Below are 21,431 nucleotides of genomic sequence, written 5' to 3'. Positions count from 1 at the left end.
TCTTAGATATCATGCACCAGCTGTTATTTACAAAAATACATAGTCTGCCACCCCTTGTCTTACGAGACACCGCTGACCTCTCCTGCCGGTGAAGCTTATAACCAGCTAACTGTATGTTGATAGCGTTCATCCACGACTCTGTGAAGCATATGATATTACAGTTTTGAATGTCCCGTTGGTAGTTTAATCTTCCTTATAGGTCATCTTTTTTATTCTCCGAACATTGCAAGTTTGATAGCAGAATGGAAAGAAGTGGGGGTTTATTCGATCGCCTACAAATTCTCAGAACGCAGCCCGCCCTCCGGCCCCTTTTTCTCTGCCTCTTTTTCTCTGCCTCTTCTTCACGCTTGCGTCGTTTGCGTCGGTCTCGTCAGACTCATTAAAGGAAAAAAAATCTGAAAAAAAAAAGATTCTGCCAGTCCGTAGTGAGTATTTTTCAGTCATAAGAGACGGAAGCAGCAATATTATGTACAAAATAATTAAAACAAATCACTTACAAACAATGCAAATAAACTAAATAAACTTAAATTATGCTTAAAACAATCACAACACTTAAGGAATGTTATCTGAACCATATTTAATACTTTCAAATAACCTATAATTTCCTTTCTCAGAATGTTAATTACACTTCACAGGAAAACTTTCAAGGAACCTCAGTAAAGTGTTCTCAGAACCTCCCTGCAACCTAAACATTTTAGTTTCCAGAACAGGCAACATTTTCACTTCTGTTTTCAGAACATTTAAAAAGTGTTCAGTTCCACCTGTCAGGAAACGTATGGCTTCATTCCCTGAACCAATGGGAAACCAAAAACATACGTTCCCACAACTTCCAAGGAACCAAATGTGCTAGCTGGGTAACGTTGACTCCTCCATAATGCAAGGGGCCACATCAGGGATTCCTTTATTAACAGACAAACAGTGCTTTTTTAACAGATAAATCATGTGTCTTGGCACAATGTCTGTGTACATTCTCAGGATGAGCAACTTGATCACTTTCTTAATACTACCTCCTGTATTTGAAACTGGTAGCTTGCCTACTGTATATCTGAATTTGAAGGGACTGAGCGAGGACAGTGACTGAATAAAACTGTTGTTTTCTGTTGCTCTTCTGTCATTAGTTCTTTCACATCTTCTACATCTGAATAACATGTCATGATATTATGAAAGGGAACATTATATTCACATGGACCACTTAAATAGTTGGTTTTCAATTCCCACACGCAATCTCTGAAATGGCCTCTTTGCATATTTTTTGTAGTTTGGATAAAAGCAACTGATCACCATTATATTGCTATTATTGATGATCCTCTCTCTCCTCCCCTCAGTGCATGACGACCGTGACTCTGCTGCAGACTCCCACAACCTCCTCAAGCCATCTAGGATCATGTCTGGCATCTATGATGAGTCGGCCAGCCAGGAGGATGGCACAGACAGCTTCTGGGAGGTGAGAACAGACCACAACTGTTTGCCTACAGAGATACATTCATATAAAGTCAGTCATCCCTTTAAGTGGAACTGGGATTTGGACCAGTAACCAAGGTGTCCACGCTCTGCATCACCCTCCTATGGCTTTGCGGCAGAGCTGGCAGCGTGACAGGCCGCTGACTAGGGCTGCGGTTGTAGAGGGATTGTGTGTGTGTCTGTGTGTATGATACAGTATCCCACTCTAGGGACTACTGCTGCTGTATATTACACGTTTGACAGGTGACCGGAACGTCAGTATGACGTCGTTATATGACGTCTTATTCTGGTAGCAAACTAGTTGAAAAAGGAAGTATTTTTACTGACCAGAATTACATATTTTTTTGACCCGCCATACAACCAGTTGGTCATAATTGTAATCTCTACCTGACTAGCTGGTCATAAATCATAAATGTGGATATTGAAAAGATTGTTCATTACATTTATATTTGTTTCCATAGGCACCAATAAAGTTTAAATCTACAACATATTCTTACTTTTAAAATCGATCAAGCAATGGCAAAAACAAATCTACAACATTTTTATTTTTTGTTTTTACATCTGCATAAAGTAAAGGAAAAGTAAAGTTACAAATATTTTCACATGATTGTAACACCCTCCCCCTTCATAGAATTAATCCAAAATAATGTTTACGACCACAAATAACAATAACTGTAGCGACCCTGTGTTTATAAACGTGGATATCGACTTCGCCACTTCAGCATGCTTTTGTGGCACAGTCGATTCTACGTGAGGCTACAGGCCAGAAGGTTGAGGGTTCACCACAGACCACCACAGACAAGCTCACTCTTCCTGCCTGTTTCGTTACACTATGATCAGAGCCGGATGCAGACAATGATCAGTTAGGGGTGAAATCGGATTGTCAACATTTTGATGCCATCTTTTCCCGAATGTCATTAAATGTTTTGGTGTTTTGTGACAGATGTCGCTTTCCATTCATCAATTGGCCGTTGCACAATTTGAATTGATTGTTTGATTTTATTTGTCAGTTAAAAAATACATACAGTGGGGCAAAAAAGTATTTAGTCAGCCACCAATTGTGCAAGTTCTCCCACTTAAAAAGATGAGGCCTGTAATTTATCATAGGGACACTTCAACTATGACAGACAAAATGAGAAGGAAAAAAATCCTGAAAATCACACTGTAGGATTTTTTATGAATTTATTTGCAAATTATGGTGGAAAATAAGTATTTGGTCAATAACAAAAGTTTCTCAATACTTTGCTATATACCCTTTGTTGGCAATGACAGAGGTCATACACATACTTTGCATTCTCCTCCACCATGGCGATCAGGGGCATATTTTAGGACTTTCCAGAGGGCCTGCAACACATCAACCTCTTGAGTTTTCTGGCTTTTCATGCCACTTTCTCTAAGCATATTTTTTTTTTTTATAAACGATTGGCATAATGTGGGTATGCAGGACACAACAGAACAGTAACACACAGTAAAATATTCTTAAGAGAATCTACCCAAAAAATGTAATTGTCTATGTCAAATGTCTTAACAGCTCACATTTACTTACCAACTACAATGGAACACACATGAGTGGTAGCGAAGGCATGTTCGCTCCTCTGTCCCTTCATATTGAAGTGGGTCATTAATTCATTGGTCATCACTCTGAAACATTTTTTAAAAGAGAATATCAACATTAGACAGGAGTTGGATAATGACAGTATTTTACTCATCTCTAAATGGTAAAGTTATGCTTGATAAATAACTTTTTATAAACACGCCGTCCCATAATCCTGTGGACATTGTCCCAGACAAGAGGTTCCCCCAATTGAGAACAGCTTGGCAGTCTTAAAAAAAAAAAGGTAAATGCAAAAAATGGAAGTATGCGTAAAGAGACAATCCAATACTATATATTTCAAAAGCTGTGTTTGTCATATCACTCCTGCCACAAACATAGTTAGAAATGGGTGTAATTGGCAAAGCTATTCCTCTTATCTCCATTCTGCACACTTGTTTGTATATTTCTTTATTAATTTCATATGCATATACTGTATTCTATTATACAGTGTCTTAGTCAAATACCACTCCGACATCGCTCATCCTAATATTTATATATTTCTTAATTCCATTATTTTACTTTTAGATGTGTGTGTATTGTTGTGTATTGCTAGATATTACTGTACTGTTTTAGCTAGGAACACAAGCATTTCGACACACCTGCCATAACATTCTTCTTGCGCTTCATCAGCTGAATAGCATGTACCTCTTGGGGAATCCAGTCCCTGTGAGACCTGATGCAAAGGAAGGGGTAGTTCTGCTCACTCCTTTCCATGGGATGTGGCAGAATAGGTCACAGCTAACTGAGTGGGTGGCCAAGCACTGCTGTAGAGGCCATGGGAGAATCTCAATGTCATACTCTTTGCATCCTCTCCCCTCACTTCCTTCTCAAAACCCATTGGATGAGAAAGTGAGGTGTATGCAATTGAGATTCTCCCCTCGCATCAGGTCATTGACATGTTTCCGGAGCTATAAAAACTGAGACTAATCATAATTAACCATTACCTAAGGTCTTCACTAAGTTAGTCAATGTACTTGCTATTCTAAGTCTGTTGCCCCTCAGCAATCTTGCAGTCAGACAGACGGACTTAGAGAGATAGACTGTTTACATTTCTCAGTCAGCAGACTGGATAACTAATGTACTCCTTCCCTTTGTTCCCTCCTCTATCCTTCCTTCCAAGCTAGAATATTCCTGTTTTTAAAAAATAATCAGGAAATGAAATAGGCACTTGACAGGTGTATTGTTAGAATTCGTGTTGAAGGGGAGTAGGGATAGGCAAAATGTATTGTATTGTCAAATTAAAATTCACATCCACATTGGGGGTACACGTTTCAAGAATTAGGCCAGCTTATGTCTCACACACAATCAATGTTTCCTGTATGTGTATTCATTAACCATCTCTCTCCCACACACACACACAGCTAGCATGACAAAATGTTGACATGACAATATTCACACACACACATGCACACAATTACTGTCACTAACTAAACAGATATCAAAAAGCTAGCTAGGTACAACCAATGCCTACAACAGGTACAAATGTAAATGTACATGGACGATTAGCCAGAGAGCTAACGTTAGCTAGCTATAAAATCTGTCAGTTTCCTTGATGTTCTTCTCCCCAACAAACCACTGCTTTACTTACAAAAGTAAAACAAGAATGCAGGAGAACAGGGACTACCATTTAGCAGATTAGAGATCTATTGCTGCAAGCAAGGCACAGATTCCAATCCAAGTTTTATGCCTACCTCCTTATTTAGCTACTGAAATATGCCCTCCTTATTTAGCTACTGAAATATGCCCTCCTTATTTAGCTACTGAAATATGCCCTCCTTATTTAGCTACTGAAATATGCCCTCCTTATTTAGCTACTGAAATATGCCCTCCTTATTTAGCTACTGAAATATACCCACCTCATTTAGCTACTGAAATATGCCCACCTCCTTATTTAGCTACTGAAATATGCCCACCTCCTTATTTAGCTACTGAAATGAAAATACAACTACTGCACACATTATGTTAATTGCTTAAAAGCTTTAAGGGAAAATATAATAGTCATATTTTCAAGGTCAAATTCAGGTGCAATAATATGACTAATTATTGATTTTTAAAAAAGGGAGTTTTGTAAACCCTGGTAAATTGTAATAGGATATTGAAATAAAATGCATAGGCCTATGTGTTACTTGTTCAACCCTGAAAAGAAATGTAGTTAGTCATAAATGAACATCAAAATTGCATTCAATTGAACAGAAGAAAATGTGCAGCATAATAAACCGTGTAATTGGCTAACACAGACAAAGTATTACCATTAGAAGCCAACACACACAGTAAGCAACCAGATGCCATTAATAAAACAACCATTATTTCATTGTACCACAGTTTTACTGCATTTTAACGGCAGTGCATTGTTGTAAGGATATCCTGTATTATTGTGCACTTTTATCTTACATGCTGGTTGCCTAGAACAAACGATATGGAAGTGAATGTGCACTTTTCAATTAGGTGGACAGCAACTACAAAAAACCCTACAATGGCCTGTAGTAAAAGCATTCATACCATCAGAGATTCTCTAAATTAGGGACCATCTCTGACAGCTTTAGGACCGCAGAGACTATCACACAGTTTAGCTTTTAATGAGCTAGCAAATTCGATAGAGGTTAAATATCACATTTTTTTTTTTTTTTTTTTTTAATTTGTATTTCATCCCCTGCTGAATAAAAAACTAAAATGGCCCTACTCCTGAAAAAGTGAATCGTGCTGGATGAGCTGAAATGGACTCGGCCCGAGTACCATTAGCCAGAGCCCAGAGTAATATGATTCTGCCGGACTCGGGAAGAGCTCTGCCCGCATGAAGCCCTCCGAGTCCGAGTCCATGCCAAATACGGTACAGCCAATGTAGATACCGGAATTACCATAAATTTGCTTTTAAGGTGGAATGTGTTGAACGTAATTGAAATGCCTCTCATTCTGGTGCCTATGAAAGGTGGGGAACTACAAGCGTGCTGTGAAGCGGATTGATGATGGCCACAGGCTCTGCAATGACCTGATGAACTGTATACAGGAGCGTGCCAAAATTGAGAAGGCCTACAGCCAGCAGCTGACCGACTGGTCCAAGAGATGGAGACAGCTGGTGGATAAAGGTACGAGGGGAGGGAGGGGGAAGACACAAACCCAGAAGCTCACAATGCTTTGGAGAGTTACTGCCACATGTTGGTGCCCAGTTAGCAAAAACAAAAGACGTCGAAAAGACGTATTTTCCAGACGTTGAAGTTATGTTCATTTTAGGTTCAGAATAAAAGGTCAAAATAAACACATTTTCTGGATACATTGTAAGGCTGCATGATGCAACACTAATGATGATTTGAAAAATGTTGCATGAAAGGCATGAGCTCAGCTTTGATTTTTGCACAGGCTGTACACACTTCATCAGTCTCTCATTTACAATTTGACAAGCACTTGATAAGGCCTCCAATTTCCCGGCGGTATCCCCTTTGTGTGGCCATAACGCCCCCTAAAAGAATCCATGCCTTTTCGGGCCAGTAGCCGTTGTGCCCTTCTCCCTGAGTGTTGCGTGCTCTGAAGGTCTTTCTCACAGGCTACAAGTGAAGACAGATACATCAGGGACGCAACTGTGCGAGTACGTATCCACTTCCGAGGTGCATATTGAAGATAATGGAAGAACTGTCCACATTTACTTTTTGTCAGCCAACAAGATGAGTAGACCTAATGAACATCAAAAGCACTAGCCTATGTCAATCTACTATCCCCCACAAAAGTTGACATATTCTATTCTGTGCGAGAAATAAATATTCCAAACATAGTCTGGGGCAGTTGTGGGATATGATAGATCCCAAATTAATACAACCACTAGCATAAAAAAAAGGCTGACACAACAGATGAACGTTTAGCCTAATAGTTTATCAACATTTTAAGCTATTTCTTCACATTATAAGCGCTGCAATGCACACAAGGCAGTATGCTATATTAATTTTCCGTTAGCGGGAAAACACCATTATCAAAAGTTACTGCAAATGCGATTATGCTTTTTTTATAAAGGTGCATTTCTGTGAAAAAAATCTTCCCCAATCTTGAAACTCATGCACTGCTTACATATGTCAGTTAGGCTCTACACCCCTTGTAAAGCAGATTAATGTGCTTAATTTTAAGAAGTTATTTGGCCACTTTAGTTGTGATACAAACCTTGTCACCCATCAGACTATTCTTGATTTAATCTTGTCTTTACATATACTAAATAATATATGTGTGAAATTTGTTTTGATTTAGAATGCACCATTATAATGCACCGGTCTCGAAACAGGGGCAGTGGAAAAAAATACATGTATGCACTTAAATGCACCTATGCACTTAAATAGCGAAAGGAGGACACTTTTCCCGTGAGTGTATAGCCTTGTTAGTGTGCAAATAGTCACTGCAGATAGTCCGGGTAACCATTTAATTAATAATTTTGTCTTATGGCTTGGGGGTAGAAGCTGTCTCTCAGCATGTTGATCCGAGAGCCGATGCTCTGCTACTGTTTTCCAGACAGGAGCAGAGTGAACAGTCTATTGCTTGGGTGGTTGGAGTTGGGCCTTCCTCTGACACCGCCTGACATAGAGGTCCTGGATGGCAGGGAGCTCGGCCCCAGTGATGTACTGGGCTCTCTGCACCCCCCTCTGTAGCGTTTTGCAGTCAACTGAGGTAGATTTGCCATACCAAGTGGTGATGCAACCACTCAAGATGCTCTCGATGGTGCAGCTGTAGACATTTTTGAGGATCCGAGGGCCAAAAATGTTCAGCCTCCTGAGGGGGAAGAGCCGCTGCCGTGCCCTCTTCGGGACTGTGTGGACCATGTTCATTTAAGTCCTTAGTGATGTGGACGTCAAGGAACATGTAGCTTTCTACCCACTCCACTACAGGCCCATCGATGTGGATGGGGGCATGCTCTTGCACACCCGCAGCAGGCCACCCGCGTAGGCCAGACCTATTGTTCGACTAACGGCAAAAGGAATGGACAGCAGGGGAAAAGGAAGACATTTACACTCCATTCACCCACTGGTTTCAATAAGCAATAACCACAAATTAATTTCAAGATGATCAGAAACCATCATCACCCAATGTGAATAGCTCACAACGGCCTCAACCACCGTCTCCATAATATAGGAAAAAAACTAAACCGGTTCATGTCTCAACTGTCCTGCAGCAAAAACGACAGACCATGTCCTCTTTCGCTGTCAAACCTAACGACATCAAAGGCAAACGATCAGAAGAACGATCACATCCCTGGGAATAAGTTTCACCCTCTCCAACTTACCAAAAACCTGTCCAGAATAGGGCTGTTACGGTGACCGTATTACCGTATTACCGGTCACAAGTCACGAAGGCAGTCAAATTCCATGTAACCGTTTAGTCATGCTAAATAGGCGTTTTCAAGCTATGATGCTGCTGATGGTTAGTAGCCTACCAAACTTGCTAACTGCCTGGCACTCTAATGTCCCTCTAATCACCCTGACATCAATGCAAATGTAATTGAAAATATAATCAAAACACTTCAAGAGAGCCCATGAGCTCATTTTGTGCAACATTTCTATAGGCTATGCAAGAAAACAGAGTGATGGCCTCTATTAAAAAGAGGAGAATCCCATGAGCTTTCTACAGGCTAGGCCTACTATGTTTATTTCTCAACTTTTCTAATATTAAGTACATTGCTTATATTTACAACAGGAATATAGCCTACCTGGCTGTCATGAAAAGTCCAGTTTAGTAGGTATACCACCCCGTTCACAGTGAGTCAAGGGGCCGTGGCTTGCAATGTAAAGCAGGCAGACAGGCATCGAGGCATTTAGTTATGGTTTGATTCAACCAGCCTGTCCCAGGCTGAAATCCCCACCTGCTTCAAGGAGAACACCACCCCAGAGCCCAAGAAAAGGTGACATGCCCAAATGATTATCCCCCTGTCACACTCACCCCGGTCAACAGGAAGCACTTTGAGAGGCTGGTCATAGTCCACACACTGGACCCACTCCAATTTGCCTACTGTTCCAACAGATCTATGGAACATGCCATTTCCAACACTATTCACACCGCCGTAACACATCTGGACAAGATTAACACCTGTTTGAGAATGCTGTTCATTGACTACCTTTCAGCATTTCCTCCAAGCTCGACACCAAGCTCACAGCCCTGGGTCTGAACACCACCCTCTGCAACTGGAACCTGTACTTCCTGTAATTATGCTTATGTTAACATGAATATATTATTCTATTGAGAATTTTACATTTACTTTATGTTTGTATTCTTATCTTTTATTATTTCTTATTGTTGTTGCTTTGTCGAGAAGGAACCTGTAAATAATAATTTCGTTGGTACCATGTGTATCCCATACATACGACTAATAAAACACTCTCACACAAAACCCACACACATTCACATACACTACATATGCACACACACACACACAACACCAACACTCATACCAACACACCACAAACCCAAACCCGGACACCGAAACAACACAAACAAACAGAGACAACTAAACGCGCACACACTTTTTGCACTCATAATATGCTGCTGCTACTCTGTTCTTTATTTTACTCTTATTAATATCTATCCTGATGCCAAGTCACTTTACCCTGCCCTCATGTACATACAGTATCTACCTCAAACACCTCATTCCCCTGCACATTGATCTGGTACTGATACTGATATAGCTCCATTATTGTGTCTTTTATTCCTCTTGTGTTACTATTTTTCTTTGTATTATTATTTGTTATAACTGACTCACTGGGACAGGCACGTAATCAAGCATTTCACGGTAAAGTCTACACCTGCTGTATTCTCCACGTGAAATGTGACCTTCGTCCAGTGTTTGTAGGCCTGAGGTAGAGTCTGTACAGATGAGTGTGCTTGGTGGTCTATTCTCTTCTATCCAGGTTAGGGTTAAGATATAGGCCAACGAGTTCAGAGGTGAATTACCAAAGGTTATTTGTTAGTCTTTTTTTCTTGGCGAACTGTATGGGATAGTGAAGGCTGCTGAGAATGTGTGTTAGAGGCGTAGTATTGTGGCTTTTCATACTCTGCTGTCAGCAGTCCTACCGCCTCTTTACCCTCTCCTTCCCGAATCATCTACAGTAGGCTAAAATCGACTTTTACTAGTCCAACCTACAGAATAAACCAACAGCCCACTTCAACTGCAATAACATTCTCAGTAGCGGTTACAGACATACAAATCTGTTCAGCCCGGACCAGACCAAATCTGAACGAAACACAGACATCTACGCTATGTTTCACAAGTTTGAACAGCACAGTACAGTATGGCTCAGTACAGTAGAGTACAGCATGGTACGGTACATTTTATTCAGTAGAGTACGGTACAGTAGAGTTTAATTCAGTAGAGTACAGTAGTGTACAGTCGAGTACAATACAGTACTTTAAAGTACTGTACAATACAGTACATTATACTGTGCCATGCTCTTCTGTGCCGAACTGTACTGAACTTTACTTTACTTTTCTTTATTTACTGTACTCTGCTGTACTGTATTGAACTATAATATATTTTTCTTTACTGTAGGGGGAGAGTGGGGTAAGTTGAGCCAAAGGGTTAATTGAGCCACCCCTTGTTTCTCGGAAACCATACACAAAATGAATAATTTGCCCAAATGTTTAGGAAGAGGTCATCACTTCAAGTTGTAAGTAAAAAGTATTTTCACAAAGTCTCATTCATTTAGTGTTTATAGGTTCTTTGATGCTTGTATCTAAACCAAAGTAGATGGTTTTAAGATTGTTTTGTGCTGGGTTTTGAACCAACAATGAAAGTGCATCCTTTTATATGTGTGGGCTAATATAGTGAATATGTTAACCTTGGGGTAAGTTGAGCCAATGGCCACCATACCCCATACAAATGATTTATTGCATTTTGTCAGTTTTATTCACATGCATAATGTTTTTGCAACCTGTCATGCATATGAACTCAAGATAGTGTATTTGTACTGTTCCAGAGCAGACATCATCATGTCCCGTGCATACAAATGTAAAACAAGCAGAGGTCTGGCCCCCCCACTTGAGGTTCTTGAGAGAGCAGCCAAGAAAGTGAGAGACAGAGGGCTCTACATGGAATCCAAAAGTGTTCTACGTGGAACCAAAAAGGGTTATTCAAAAGGTTCTCCTATGGGGACAGCCAAATAACCATTTTAGGTTCTAGGTAGCACCTTGTTGTAGCTTCTCTTTCTCACAGGAACATGTTTGTTTTCTTTTCTTGTTGTCAATGTGCCTCTTCAGTGTCATTCAGTCTATTTGTTAATCCCTTGCTGCTGCTCCAATGGACTTATTCCCTTCTCTCACTTCCTTGGCTGTTCTCTCAAGAACCTCAAGGGGTCTTGACCGGTAACTGCCGGAGTACCGTTTTGGAACCCATTTTTTTGTGTAGCAGAGGCACACACAAGGTCTTAGCTGATGACATGGAGTCTGAGCTTGCTAAACATATCAAGAACCTCGCAGACCAGTTTTCATGGGCTTATTAGCTTCAAATGCAGAGAACTTGCCTACGAATTGGCAAATCAAAACAACATCCCTTTCCCCAGATAACTGGTAAAAAAATGGAAGGGAAATTAATATCGAAAAGAGGGATCCATATCTGAATGTAGGCATACATTTAAGATATACAATATACCACACCCATATTCCATGTATTAAACTTTGACCTATCAACACCATCACCCACTGTCACATGACACATTCAGCCACATACTCCTCTCTCCTCTCCTGTACTGTAGTGTGCTGTACTGTGCTTTCCAAACTTGGGAAACATGGATTTCTATGATTGGTTCAGATTTGGTCCGGACCGACCAAAGCTGAACCAATCATAGACGTCTATGTTTGGGCTAAATATAGGCCAGTCCGGACCGGATGTCTGTGGATGTTGAAATCGAGGCCACTCCGGACCAGACCAAATCTGGACCAAACATAGATGTCTATGATTGGTTCAGAAATCAAGGCCGGTCCGGACCACACCAAGAACAGACCAAAAAAACATGTCGGGACAGGACCAAAAAAAGTCATCGAAACAACGTCGGCATTAGGCTGTGCTTAGTGGGTGCATGCTATTTTTAAGCAATAAAGTCTAGGGGGGTGTGGTTTATGGCCAATATAACAAAGATAAGGGCTGTTCTTAGGCACATATGTCACAAACCTCCGAGGTGCCTTATTGCTATTATAAACTGGTTACCAACGTTAATTAGAGCAGTAAAAATAAATACATGTTGTGTATACGGTCTGATATACTGTACCCCGGCTATCAGCCAATCAGCATTCAAGGCTTGAACCATCCATTTTAGAATTTGTAATAAACTCTTTCTAGTTTTGTCAGTACCGTAAACGCAATGTGCGGGATCTTCTTTTCTCTAGACAGTTTTGCCATGGAATAAAACTGCTATTAGTCATGAAGTAATACTGGAATATTCTGTTTCTAAAATTGCTAATGGACCTCCCCCTTCTCCCTCTCCCTCAGGACCCCAGTACGGCAATGTGGAGAGGGCCTGGGTGGCAGTGATGACAGAGGCTGAGAAGGTAAGTGAGCTGCACCAGGATGTGAAGAACAGCCTGGTCAACAATGACTTTGAGAAGGTGAAGAACTGGCAGAAGGACTCCTACCACAAACAGATGATGGGAGGCTTCAAGGAAACCAAAGAGGCAGAGGAAGGCTTCAAGAAGGCCCAGAAACCGTGGGCCAAGAAGCTCAAGGAGGTGAGGGGCAACCACCTGAACTACACTTAGAATGATGTAGCATTTTCCCCATATTGAGCTGTCATTGACGTTGAGGTCCGGATCAGAACATGCACCATGCTCTGCTGTAACCTTGAAGTCGTTTGCATAGAAATGATGTCCCCAAAGGGTTCATGTCCTTCTAAAATATACAATTTCTTCTCTCCTCAGCTTGAGACTGCCAAGAAGACGTACCACCTGGCTTGTAAGGAGGAGAAGGTGGCGTCGATCAGAGAGGCCAACAGCAAGGCAGACGCCTCAGTCGCGGCCGACCAGCAAAAGAAGCTCCTGGACAAGGTGGACAGGTGCAAGCACGATTCTCAGAAGGTGAGCTACCCAGACCCCTACTGCCCAGATCAGGGCGTAAGAGCTTACATCCACCAAGGCATAGCAGTAGCACCCACCTGGCTGAGACACGACAGCCATTTTGTGCCGGAACACTGATTACCACACATCAGCTATCATCACATGAAGAGTCCTTTCTGCTAATCAGTATTCACACTGAGAGCTGCAATCACGGCGAGTGGAGAGGAGAGAGTGAATCAAATCAACTCCAGCTATTTGAAGACTAATCTGGGTCACACACTGCAGAGCTTAATCCTGCAGTTGCCACCTTCTATTGCTCAATCCTCCTCTTCCTCCTCCTTCTTTTTTTTATACATCTTTAAATGTTTATTTCACCTGTATTTAACCAGGTAGGCCAGTTGAGAACAAGTTCTCATTTACAACTGCGACCTGGCCAAGATAAAGCAAAGCAGCGCGACAAACAACAACACAGAGCTACACATGGGATAAACAAAAGTACAGTCAATGTTAGTGAGGCCTCTCATCTCATTGCCATTACTAGTTCCAGGAGTATTTCTTGACCAGTTAAAGAACTACAGCCCAGAGAGGACCTATTTACTAGTATAGTGGACTTTACTCTGCTGGGATGATTTCACGGCCTTGCTGCCCCTTGACCCACTCGAGCCATGACTTATGTTCAATAACACTGTCATAGAACTACTGAGAGGACCCCTAATTATCATTCAACCTTGGTCAACATCAATCACCACCACTTCTCAGTAACCCCAAGCCTCTAAAGACCTTGCTATGCAGAGGCTAGAACGATCTAACTGAATAGAAAAAGAAAAGTCACTGTAGAATGTGTAGAATATTGACAGTAAAATACCCCGTATGAAAAGTCCCTGACACATTAAAATACAACAAATGTTAAGCTCACTGTGTAGGGGTCAATGACTCCTCAGCTCTGAACTGTACAGCCAAGTGTGGTTGTTTATCCCTTAACACGTTATTAACATACTGTGTGATCTTCCCCATGCAGGCTAAGGAGAAGTATGAGAAGACTCTGGATGAGCTGAGGAACTGTACGCCCCAGTACATGGAGAACATGGAGACAGTGTTTGACACGTGTCAGCAGTTTGAGGAGAAGAGACTGCGGTTCCTCAGGGAGGTGCTGTTGGACATCAAACGACACCTCAACCTCACCGAGAACCAAAGGTAGGGCCCTACTCACACACGTGCACACACGCACGCACGCACACACACACACCTTGGCCCACCACCTGGGCACCACCATAATGGTACACTGAGTCTTGATGAATGTGTCAGAACAGAGGTGTAACTGCTGTCTATCTCTGTCTGTCTTCAGCTATGCCACAGTGTACAGGGACCTGGAGCACACCATCGCCTCTGCCAGCGCACAGGAGGATCTGAAATGGTTCAGCAACAACCACGGCCCTGGCATGCATATGAACTGGCCCCAGTTTGAGGTACACAACCACCGCTTCCCAGTTAGCCTCACAATACATGTTTAATTGATCACTTTTAACTCATGGTATGAATGAATTTGAATTCACTTCCCCCATTGACTGAACAGGAACAACCAGGCTTCGACTGGTAACTATGGCTTGCTCCCTGTCTTCCCTCCGTCTGTCCGTCCTTCCTTTCTTTCTTTCCGTCCTTCCTTCCAGGAGTACAACCCTGAGATCACTCACATGATCAGCAAGCGAGAGAAGTCAAAGAAAGGGGCAGACGGTATCATGCTGACCAACGTGACAGCGGCCCCGGACTATGTGGCTGCATCGGCTGGAGACAGGGGCAGGTAGGTCTCAGACACCTCCACCACTACGGTTAACTTCTGTAGTAGAACAGATATGCCTCTCTAACGTGTAGAATAACTGCGAGTGTCATCACAGAGACCATTTTAATTTTTTTAACGATACTAACAGCAGAATTTATCTCAAAACATCTCGTTTTTACATTGTGCAGTATGTCAGTGATGTAATTGGCATTTTGCAATAGTAAGCAAGTACTGTAAGTCTTGGACAAGCAAGCTTTGTCCGAGCCAGAATGACCCATAGGTGCAATGGGGAATTGTGCTATAGGCAAAGTATGAATTCTGTGTATGAGATGTTATATCTGTTGTTTGCTCAAGACCATCTTCCCACGTATTGGATGGGGGCTATAAAATGTATCTTGTCTTGTCTTATCGGATGTCCTTGCGATAGCAACAATGATTCATGTGGATGTAAAGTCAACAGTTCATAAATTGCAAAGCACGCAATGTCATCGCAAGCTAGAGTATCATTAACTTGATGTGAAATGTCACAGTTGAGTTTGGTAATATCTCCCACAAGGGCTGTTTATAGTGGCCAGAAGATGATGTCACTCCAGTTGTTTTTGCATTGTCCGTATGATCATAGCAGAACAGTGAAGTGGGGGGTGTATTCTGTTGCATGTTTTCTCGTGCTGGGTCAACATGAATGTACGAGAGATCAGCTCTTAAAGGACAATGGAAGTGAAACATCCAGTTTGTATCTCCAATTCACTCAGCTTGGTTCGACTGGGGCAGCAGCCCTTTCTCCTCTGTGCTGGTCACATGATGACCATGATGATGGATAGTGGTCCTAGTTACTGGAGGAAACTTGTGTGGAAACTTGTGGTCAACTGTTCTGCAACGGATGATGAAGGTCCATGATGTTGAAACATCTCCTCCTCCACAGTGTGAGCAGCTCTGATAAGAACCAGGCCTACTCCTCCCAGGACCAGTCGGCAGAGTGGTCAGACGATGAGCAGGCCGCGCCAAACTCCGGCTCAGACACCAATGGGGGTGGGGCCAACCCCTTTGAGGAGTCAGCGAAGGGTGTGCGGGTGAGGGCGCTGTATGACTATGACGGGCAGGAACAGGATGAACTCACCTTTAAAGCAGGTGAGAATCCCAACGAGAACTAACAACTCGATTTGGTTGTTTGGTTGTAATTCTGTGTTTTTTTGTCATGTTGCCATGTCTATCTTTTTCAAATGTAATGCCACAAATCAATTTTCCATTTGGGACAGTAAAGTTACTACTATGACTACTACTACTACTACTACTACTACTAAGAACTGAACATTTTAGAAACAGAGCCTGTTGATTGGATGCTGTTAAGAAAGACACTAAATTGTGCCCTGAACTTTTCAAATATATTTGTTTTGTTATTTATTTTATATATGATATAAACCAAACAGTAGGATACGAGGTTTCCAGAGATAAAAAGGAAGTTATTTTTTGTCTCATTACATTTTTCATCCCAAAAAGAAAACAAACAATAGCAACACCCACGGCCCTGGCATGCATATGAACTGGCACCAGTTTGAGGTACAGTTTGCAAAAAGTCATCAACACACACATCTCAGATTTAACCCAGATTTCAACCAAAAATCAACAACAGAGTTTCAAGGTTTGGTTGATTTCAAATAGAATTGTAATTGAATTCATGTTTGTTGATAACTCAATCTAATATAAAATCCAAAATCGTACAGTATGTCAATATGATGTCTCTTTCTACCTTTACCTTCCTCTCTCTCCCTCCTTCTCTCTCGCTCTCTTTCTCTTTCTCTTTCCTGTGTACACAGGAGACGAGCTGACTAAACTAGAAGACGAGGATGAGCAGGGTTGGTGTAAAGGCCGGTTGGACAGTGGCCAGCTGGGCTTGTATCCTGCTAATTACGTGGAGCCCGTCTAGCTGCTTGTGTACGTGGAGGACACTGCCCCATTGGTTAGTCACCCAGACTGAACCGTCTGATCATACTGCATATTACCAGAGACTTCAAAGCAATGCTTCTCCATCCCTCCTCTCTACCTGTGCAATCAACACACAGACTGAGCCGTCTTTATTTAAACACTCCCCTAGGACCCACATCAGACAAAGGCAGTACCAACACGACCAACACATATCAACCACAACACTGGGCTTGGGACCATGGTCGAACCACGTCAGTATACGTGTGCCAACAACAAACATCACAACCGAGAAGCGTAGGAAAACAATTCAGCATTTTTGTGTAGCTGTGTTCTATTCCAATGTTGTGCAGTGGTTATGATGACATTCACATGGCAGAAAGTACGTTCCCTCATAACATATGACATGGTTTAGTCCATGGTGCTTGCATAGCCAGAATGAGCTATGTAAATGAGCTAGGTGCATTGTAAATATGTGCTGACGGGTCTGTCATTCCATGTAAGGTTCTAAAAGTCCCCCTGTGAAACAGCAGCAGCAGCAGCATGTGCTGCTGTATGACATTAATGACCTTTAGCTGTAGGATCACTGACAAATCACTGTTGAGCAGAGCATAGCACAGCAGTACTACGCTGTTGAGCCTTGTTCAGTGTAATGGCATCGAACAGTGTTTCTCTACCCTCGTTGTACCCGAGACTGGCAAGCTATGGTTCTCCTCTTTGGATGACCGTTTAGTTGAAAAGCTTCTCTCAAGATCAGACGATGTTGGTGTCAGACAGATGAGGGACCACTCAGTAACGTCTCAGGGGCCCGGTGCCAGACCAGGGACCGAGGGTTGAAGAAACACCGGTATAGGACATATTCTTTCCCTAAAGCAGCATTGAGATAATGTACTTGTAATACCTCCGATCATACCATGTTGATCATGTGCTTGTAATTTCCTGACCCCACTGCTTTCTGGACTCATCACTTTATGTCGTTTTTCTTTTGTCTTAAAGTGCACACTGTGTTCATTGAGAAATATGAAAAATACGCTTTATTGTTTTGATTTCTTTTGTCCCTTTTTTCTTTAGCACATATTGGGTTTAGGCTGAGGAATGCACTACCTATGTGGGCCTCCACAAGGGTTCAGCGCAATGATAGCATTGACCCAACTCCACTAACGGGTTAAACGGTTTGTCATCAGAAATGAACTGTTGCCGACCAAATTAAAGGAGACAAAGACATTTAGGAATATGATAGAATCCTGGGAATTCACTGTAGCAAACTAACGAGAGTCCCACTGCCCCATGCGAGATACTAGATTCTATCCATAGATATAAAACACATGCATCTTTTTATGAATGAAAAGGAGTCACTTTAACTGTATCCCTGCTCAGTCTCTGTCTCTCTCCACCTTGCTCTTCCTGATCTAACAGTCATTGCATACTAGATCACAATACGCTGTTAAATACTACTGAAAGTGAGCCTACTGTACATGTTGACCAATTCATTCCTTCTTTTTAGTTTATGTTTTTATCCTGTCAGTTGAATCCTTAATCCTTAACATCATTTTCGAAAACTGATGCCAATGATTTGTGTCTCTTGGCAAAATTGAGACTTATCCAAATAAAGGGGATAACGTGAATCTATACAGCACACAATCCTTAATCCTTGTCTACTGAACTTGTGAATCAAAGAGAATGTGCAGCGGAGATAATACCTATAAAATGTGTGACTGTTATTATATACATACTGTGTGTGTGTGTGTGTGTGTGTGTGTGTGTGTGTGTGTGTGTGTGTGTGTATATATGAAACAGTGTTAACCCTTTAAACACCAGGGATGTACTCTTAATGACAATGACATGGGGAGAGAACGCTAAAGTACACTGTAAAGAAAGGCAGAAAGTGTAAAATATTGATGAGGAAACTGTCTTTTGGAGATCTGGGATATAGCTAACGGGGGACATTTTGGGACTGCACTTCCGATAGTGGGATAAAACATTTTAACCATCAGCTCTCCAAATGAAACCCAAGCCTAGCTAAATCAGTAAATGCTTCACCTGAGCCACACCGCCCATGCCCACCACACACACACACACACACACACACACACACACACACACACACTAACAGAGAGAGAAGAGAGCCTGTGTACACAGACACTGGCTCAGTGCATCTGGAAAGACCCAGTTAAATTACCACCATGAAAAGACATAACTAGGGCACATGCTCTTTTAAACTATTGTAGACTCCTTTAGCCAGTTCAACGGCCCAATAAAGTGCAGATAGTACACTATTGTCCGTATACCCAGCAAACACAATGCATTGTATCTAAATCAGAATGAGATTGTTTACAATACTGTTGTACACATGTCATCTAATTTGAATATGATTATGATGTAAAGTACAGTCATTTACATCATGACCATGGTGTTCACACAGAAATGCACGTGAAGCCGCGACAGGATGGTGAATATGTAAAGATGTTTTAACCTTTTATTTGACCTTGTCTTGCATACAGTATGTAGGGGAACCAGTGGTTGTGGGAAAGCCCTAGTGGTCTACAAGGCTGTCTGTTAAGAATAATAGTTCTGTAATCTTCAAACTGTAGTGCCTGTTCATCTGCATACAACAAAATAAAAGGCTTTATCAGAGCATTGGAACGACTATTGTGATGATAGGTATATGCATTATGTGGATAGAGGGGTGATATACACACATCCATTAAAAAAAATGTTTTTTTTGTACACTGCGAATTGACCGTTTGATTACATTGAGGCAAGATCACTTTTTGTTGTTGTTGCTAAATTCCTGGTGATTTGACTATTTGTTGACCAAAAATGTTGGTCATGAGACTCTATAATGTATTTTGGCAAGTCTTATAATAATGAATTATCCTGCAAGCTGTAAATAAAGCCTTACCTAAACACACCACTAGAGGTCATCAGTAAACACAAAGAACTTCAGCTCCGACTCTTTCTGAATCAAATGCCCCTAACAACAATCACTATTTGGGTTGACATCTAATGGGGGAGGAACATCTACAAATACAGGTGCTATGACTTTTTATGTATGAATGAAATTATGGTTGCAGATTTTTTTTTAAAGTAAATATCATATTTTATGGCACCGTTACTTTTTGTATTTATTCCCTGAGCGAGACATTCTGACCTTTCTATCAAGCCGCCATATTCACCTCGAGGTGATATATGTTGAACTTGTTATGACCTTATAGATGACTATCATATTTCAACCAGTATTTAAATAGTGTAGATCTTACGGTGTCTTTTCTTACAGGAACTTTTTTTGGTAGCTGCATTCATAATAAAGACCCAACGACGAATGAAAATATATTTTTTAAATATGATGATTTTACAGTTCATGGTAATAAAAGACCAATTAAAGCCAACAAATAAAATGTAACAAACAATACACCAGTTGCGCGTTTAACATAAAGATAAATATTTGAGGATAGCATGATAAAATAGGTATGAACAGGCAGGGTAGACAGCAGTATAGAGGCTGGAGATGGAATATTTTATGAAGAGATGACCCTTGACCCTGGTGAAATCTGACATCACATACAGTGCTTTCAGAAAGTATCGCATCCCTTTACTTTTTCCACATTTTGTTGTGTTACAGCTTGATTTTAAAATTGATTAAATTGTGCCACTGGCTTTCACACAGTTGTGTGAAAGTGGAATTATGTTTTTAGATGTAAAAAAAAAATGAATTAAAAATTAAAACCTGAAATGTCTGGCGTCAATAAGTATCCAACACTTGTTATGACAAGCCTTCAGGAGTAAAAGTGTGCTTAACAAGTCACAATAAGTTGCATGGACTAGAGTTTTGAATGACTACCTCATCTCTGTATCCTACACATACAATAATCTGTACGGTCCCACAGTTAAGCAGTGAATGTCAAACACAGATTCAACCACAAAGACCGGGGAGGTTTTTCAATGCCTCGCAAAGAAGGCCACCAACTGGTAGATGGATAAAAAAAATAAAAAGAAGCAGACACTGAATGTCCCTTTGAGCATGGTAAAGTTATTAATAACACTTTGGATGGTGTATCAATACACCCAGTCACTACAAAGACACAGGCATCCTTCATAACTCAGCTAAGCAGAGTCAAAATCCTAGAAGATAACCTGGTTCAGTCTGCTTTTTAACACTCTGGGAGACAAATTCACCATTCAGCAGGACAATAACCTAAGACACAAGGCCAAATATACACTGTGGTTGCTTACCAAAATGACATTGAATGTTCCTGAGTGGCCTAGTTTCAGTTTTGACTTAAATCGGATTGAGAATCTATGGCAAGAATAGAAAATGGCTGTCTAATGATCCTCAACAACCAACTTGATAGAGCTTGAAGAATTTTTTTAAGAATAATGTGAAAAATTGTACAATCCAAGTGTGCAAAGCTCCTAGGGACTTACCCAGAAATACCCACAGCACAGTGCACTTGGAAAATATTCAGACCCCTTTCTACATTTTGTTACGTTACAGCCTTATTCTAAAATGGATTCAATAATTAATTTTTCTCATCAATATAAGGACAAGATTTTGCACATTTATTAAAAATTAAAAACAGATAACTTATTTCCATGTATTCAGACCCTTTGTTATGAGACTCGAAATTAAGCCGAGGTGCATCATGATTCCATTGATCATCCTTGAGATGTTTC

General features: G+C 41.2%; 1 protein-coding gene across 3 annotated transcripts in view; it reads left to right on the top strand.

The window, feature by feature from the left end:
- LOC109890823 (protein kinase C and casein kinase substrate in neurons protein 1) overlaps window positions 1–19,668 on the top strand; it is a 54,528-nt gene extending 34,860 nt beyond the window's left edge. For 2 of the 3 annotated variants that reach the window (XM_020482872.2, XM_020482871.2), the window contains exons 2-10: window positions 1,326–1,444; window positions 5,982–6,138; window positions 12,501–12,736; window positions 12,926–13,081; window positions 14,079–14,254; window positions 14,406–14,526; window positions 14,728–14,858; window positions 15,760–15,965; window positions 16,652–19,668. In XM_020482872.2, coding sequence (XP_020338461.1) covers window positions 1,385–1,444; window positions 5,982–6,138; window positions 12,501–12,736; window positions 12,926–13,081; window positions 14,079–14,254; window positions 14,406–14,526; window positions 14,728–14,858; window positions 15,760–15,965; window positions 16,652–16,761 — 1,353 coding nt within the window. In that variant the 5' untranslated portion in view covers window positions 1,326–1,384 and the 3' untranslated portion in view covers window positions 16,762–19,668. Of the gene's footprint in view, window positions 1–1,325; window positions 1,445–5,981; window positions 6,139–12,500; window positions 12,737–12,925; window positions 13,082–14,078; window positions 14,255–14,405; window positions 14,527–14,727; window positions 14,859–15,759; window positions 15,966–16,334; window positions 16,395–16,651 lie in introns of all 3 variants that reach the window. The other variant, XM_031824744.1, reaches the window with a different exon arrangement.
- The last annotated feature ends 1,763 nt before the right edge of the window (window positions 19,669–21,431 follow it).

The sequence above is a fragment of the Oncorhynchus kisutch genome, linkage group LG5 (genome assembly GCF_002021735.2).
Source record: "Oncorhynchus kisutch isolate 150728-3 linkage group LG5, Okis_V2, whole genome shotgun sequence".
Classification (NCBI taxonomy): domain Eukaryota; kingdom Metazoa; phylum Chordata; class Actinopteri; order Salmoniformes; family Salmonidae; genus Oncorhynchus; species Oncorhynchus kisutch.
Note: the sequence above shows the minus strand (reverse complement) of the source record. Positions and strands in the feature narration are given on the sequence as shown.